A 2,888-nucleotide genomic window follows, 5' to 3' on the forward strand; every position below is an offset into this window, starting at 1 on the left:
AGTGAGAAAAGGGCTTGGGTTGGCCAAGGTTGTTGGATGCTTGCGTGATAGCGGTCCGGTCGCCCGCAAAGCCACCTTCCCGCTGTTTGCTTTTGATTTACGGCAAAAATAACGCCCGAACCGCCGAAGGAACCAATACAAGACTACTTTCGATGGCATAATGCACCGGTATTGTGCGGTACGGATGGTTGTGAACGGTGTGACGATCCGTGTAAGAGATGCCCTAGGTTTATTGCAAATAATATTACTTCCTTTGTTTCTAAGTTTTAAACCTGTTAGAGATTTCATTATAAACTACGTATGAACCAAAATGAATGAATCTACACCCTCAAGTAATCTCTCCGTCCGGAAATATTTGTTGGAGAAATGGATGTATCTAGACGTATTTTAGTAGTAGATACATTCAATTTTATCCATCTCTTTGATAAGTATTTCGGGACGGAGGAAGTATGTCTATGTACATCCGTATGTACTGCAGAGTGGAATCAGTAAAAGGTGTAATAGGAACGGAGGGAGTAGATATGAGCTGTCTTCTTTCCTAAAAGAGCAGAAAATCTTACGCGGTAGATACGCGGTAAATGACCACATTTATTTTCTCCCAATTTTGGTTTCGTAGGAGATCCCATAAAACAGCTTCTGCCACGATATGCGTCCGCTTCAGAAAAAAGAAAGTAAAAAAAAGAACAGGTGTAGCCCCGAGCAGCAGCCACGCACCCACGGTCCTCCCGACCTCTCGCCACGATCCGCGGCGGGCACAGCCACACACGCGCGTGCCGACCAGGTCCACGCCGCACCGCACAACCGAGCTCCAGCTGAAGTCGGCCATGACGCAACCCCGCGACCCCCGTGGCCAACCAATCCCGCCGCCCGGATACGCCTGCCACTGCCACTGCCACTGCCACTGCCACCCGCCCGCACCTTCCCCGAAACCCCCCCACCTCATCTCCATCCCCCCACACGTGCCCTTTTCCTCCCCAAGAAACCCTCCACGCAGCCGCCCCCTCCTCCCCTCCGATCCGAACCTTCCAGACCGCTCCCGCACCCCCTCCCCTATTTATCCCCTCCCCCATTCACCACCACCATCACCACACCACACCACAGCTCGCTCACCACAATCTCAACAGCCATCGGAATCAACAGCAGCAGCGGAGCGATTTCATCGACTAACAAATCAGCGGACATGGGGATGCCGGCGGTGAGGAGGAGGGAGAGGGACGCGGAGGCGGAGCTCAACCTGCCCCCCGGCTTCCGCTTCCACCCCACCGACGACGAGCTGGTGGAGCACTACCTGTGCCGCAAGGCGGCCGGGCAGCGCCTCCCGGTCCCCATCATCGCCGAGGTCGACCTCTACCGCTTCGACCCGTGGGCGCTCCCCGACCGCGCCCTCTTCGGCACCCGCGAGTGGTACTTCTTCACCCCGCGCGACCGCAAGTACCCCAACGGGTCGCGCCCCAACCGCGCTGCCGGCAACGGCTACTGGAAGGCCACCGGCGCCGACAAGCCCGTCGCGCCCCGCGGAGGGCGCACCATGGGGATCAAGAAGGCGCTGGTGTTTTATGCCGGGAAGGCGCCTAAGGGGGTTAAGACCGACTGGATCATGCATGAGTACCGCCTCGCCGACGCCGGCCGCGCCGCCGCCAGCAAGAAGGGCTCGCTCAGGGTACGTGATTTGATCGATTGGTTACTACTCCTGGTTGATTTGGTTCTGATTTTCAGATCCCTGCTGCTTTGATTGATTGATTGATTGGTTTGGTGCTGATTCTGATCCCGATCTGAATTTGTTTCTTCAGCTGGACGACTGGGTGCTCTGCCGGCTCTACAACAAGAAGAACGAGTGGGAGAAGATGCAGCTCCAGCAGCAGGGGGGAGAGGAGATGATGGTGGAGCCCAAGGCGGAGAACACGGCGTCCGACATGGTGGTCACCTCGCACTCCCACTCGCAGTCCCAGTCGCACTCGCACTCGTGGGGCGAGGCGCGCACGCCGGAGTCGGAGATCGTCGACAACGACCCGTCGCTGTTCCAGCAGGCGGCGGCGTTCCAGGCCCAGAGCCCCGCCGCCGCGGCGGCGCACCAGGAGATGATGGCCACGCTGATGGTGCCCAAGAAGGAGGCGGCGGAGGAGGCCGGCAGGAACGACCTGTTCGTGGACCTCAGCTACGATGACATCCAGAGCATGTACAACGGCCTCGACATGATGCCGCCCGGGGACGACCTGCTCTACTCCTCCCTCTTCGCCTCGCCCCGTCTCCGGGGGAGCCAGCCCGGCGCCGGCGGCATGCCGGCCCCGTTCTAAGCAGAGCCGAGACAGAGACCGTCAGAGACAGAGATCGACAGAAGCGGAACGGATGACTTCTTCGCCGCGAGCAAGATCGCTCGCGGACCAGTGTAAATACAGCATAGGAAACGGGAGGGAGGATGCGTCGTCGTGTCTGAGAGAGCCGGCGTGGCGCGGTCGCCGGCGCCGGGGCGTGCCGCTGTACATGGAGAGCCCGGTGCTGGGGCCTGGCCGGCTGGGTTGATTCTTTTGTTCTTACTACTACTTTGTACTCTCAATGCGGATGTAGCTCTTTCTTCTCACTCCTCGGTAGTAGAATCGACCGACCAAATACATATGTAGCTCTGTTCCTTCCTTCTCTTCAGTAGAAATCAACCAAATTTTTCTGTTATGCTGCTATACTTCTCTGATGTCGGGCAGGATGAATTGCCTCAATTTTCAGTCAGTCTGATCTACTGATCTGCCTGTGTTGTGTTTGCCTGCCTGCTTGGACACACCAAGCACACTCCGGTTCTGCAGGTAGCTCTATGTAGCTCGAGCTCCAGAACGAATTTCTGATAGTATTGGTTCCTGTAAAATGCTGGTTAGAATAGAAATCTGAATGGCTGAAAA

General features: G+C 57.0%; 1 protein-coding gene across 1 annotated transcript; it reads left to right on the forward strand.

Moving 5' to 3' along the window:
- Positions 1-1,053: 1,053 nt before the first annotated feature.
- LOC119312451 (NAC domain-containing protein 2-like) lies at positions 1,054-2,677 on the forward strand. Its single transcript, XM_037588174.1, has 2 exons — positions 1,054-1,660; positions 1,791-2,677. Exons 1-2 carry the CDS (start codon positions 1,181-1,183, stop codon positions 2,292-2,294), a joined length of 984 nt encoding a protein of 327 aa, XP_037444071.1. The 5' UTR covers positions 1,054-1,180; the 3' UTR covers positions 2,295-2,677.
- Positions 2,678-2,888: the final 211 nt, after the last annotated feature.

This window comes from Triticum dicoccoides, chromosome 5B (assembly GCF_002162155.2).
Source record: "Triticum dicoccoides isolate Atlit2015 ecotype Zavitan chromosome 5B, WEW_v2.0, whole genome shotgun sequence".
NCBI lineage: Eukaryota > Viridiplantae > Streptophyta > Magnoliopsida > Poales > Poaceae > Triticum > Triticum dicoccoides.

Coding starts and splice junctions, on each gene's coding strand:
- LOC119312451 (XM_037588174.1), top strand. CDS start 1,181: ATGGGGATGCCGGCGGTGAGGAGGAGGGAGAGGGACGCGGAGGCGGAG. Junction 1,661..1,790: donor GCAAGAAGGGCTCGCTCAGG/GTACGTGATTTG, acceptor TTGTTTCTTCAG/CTGGACGACTGGGTGCTCTG.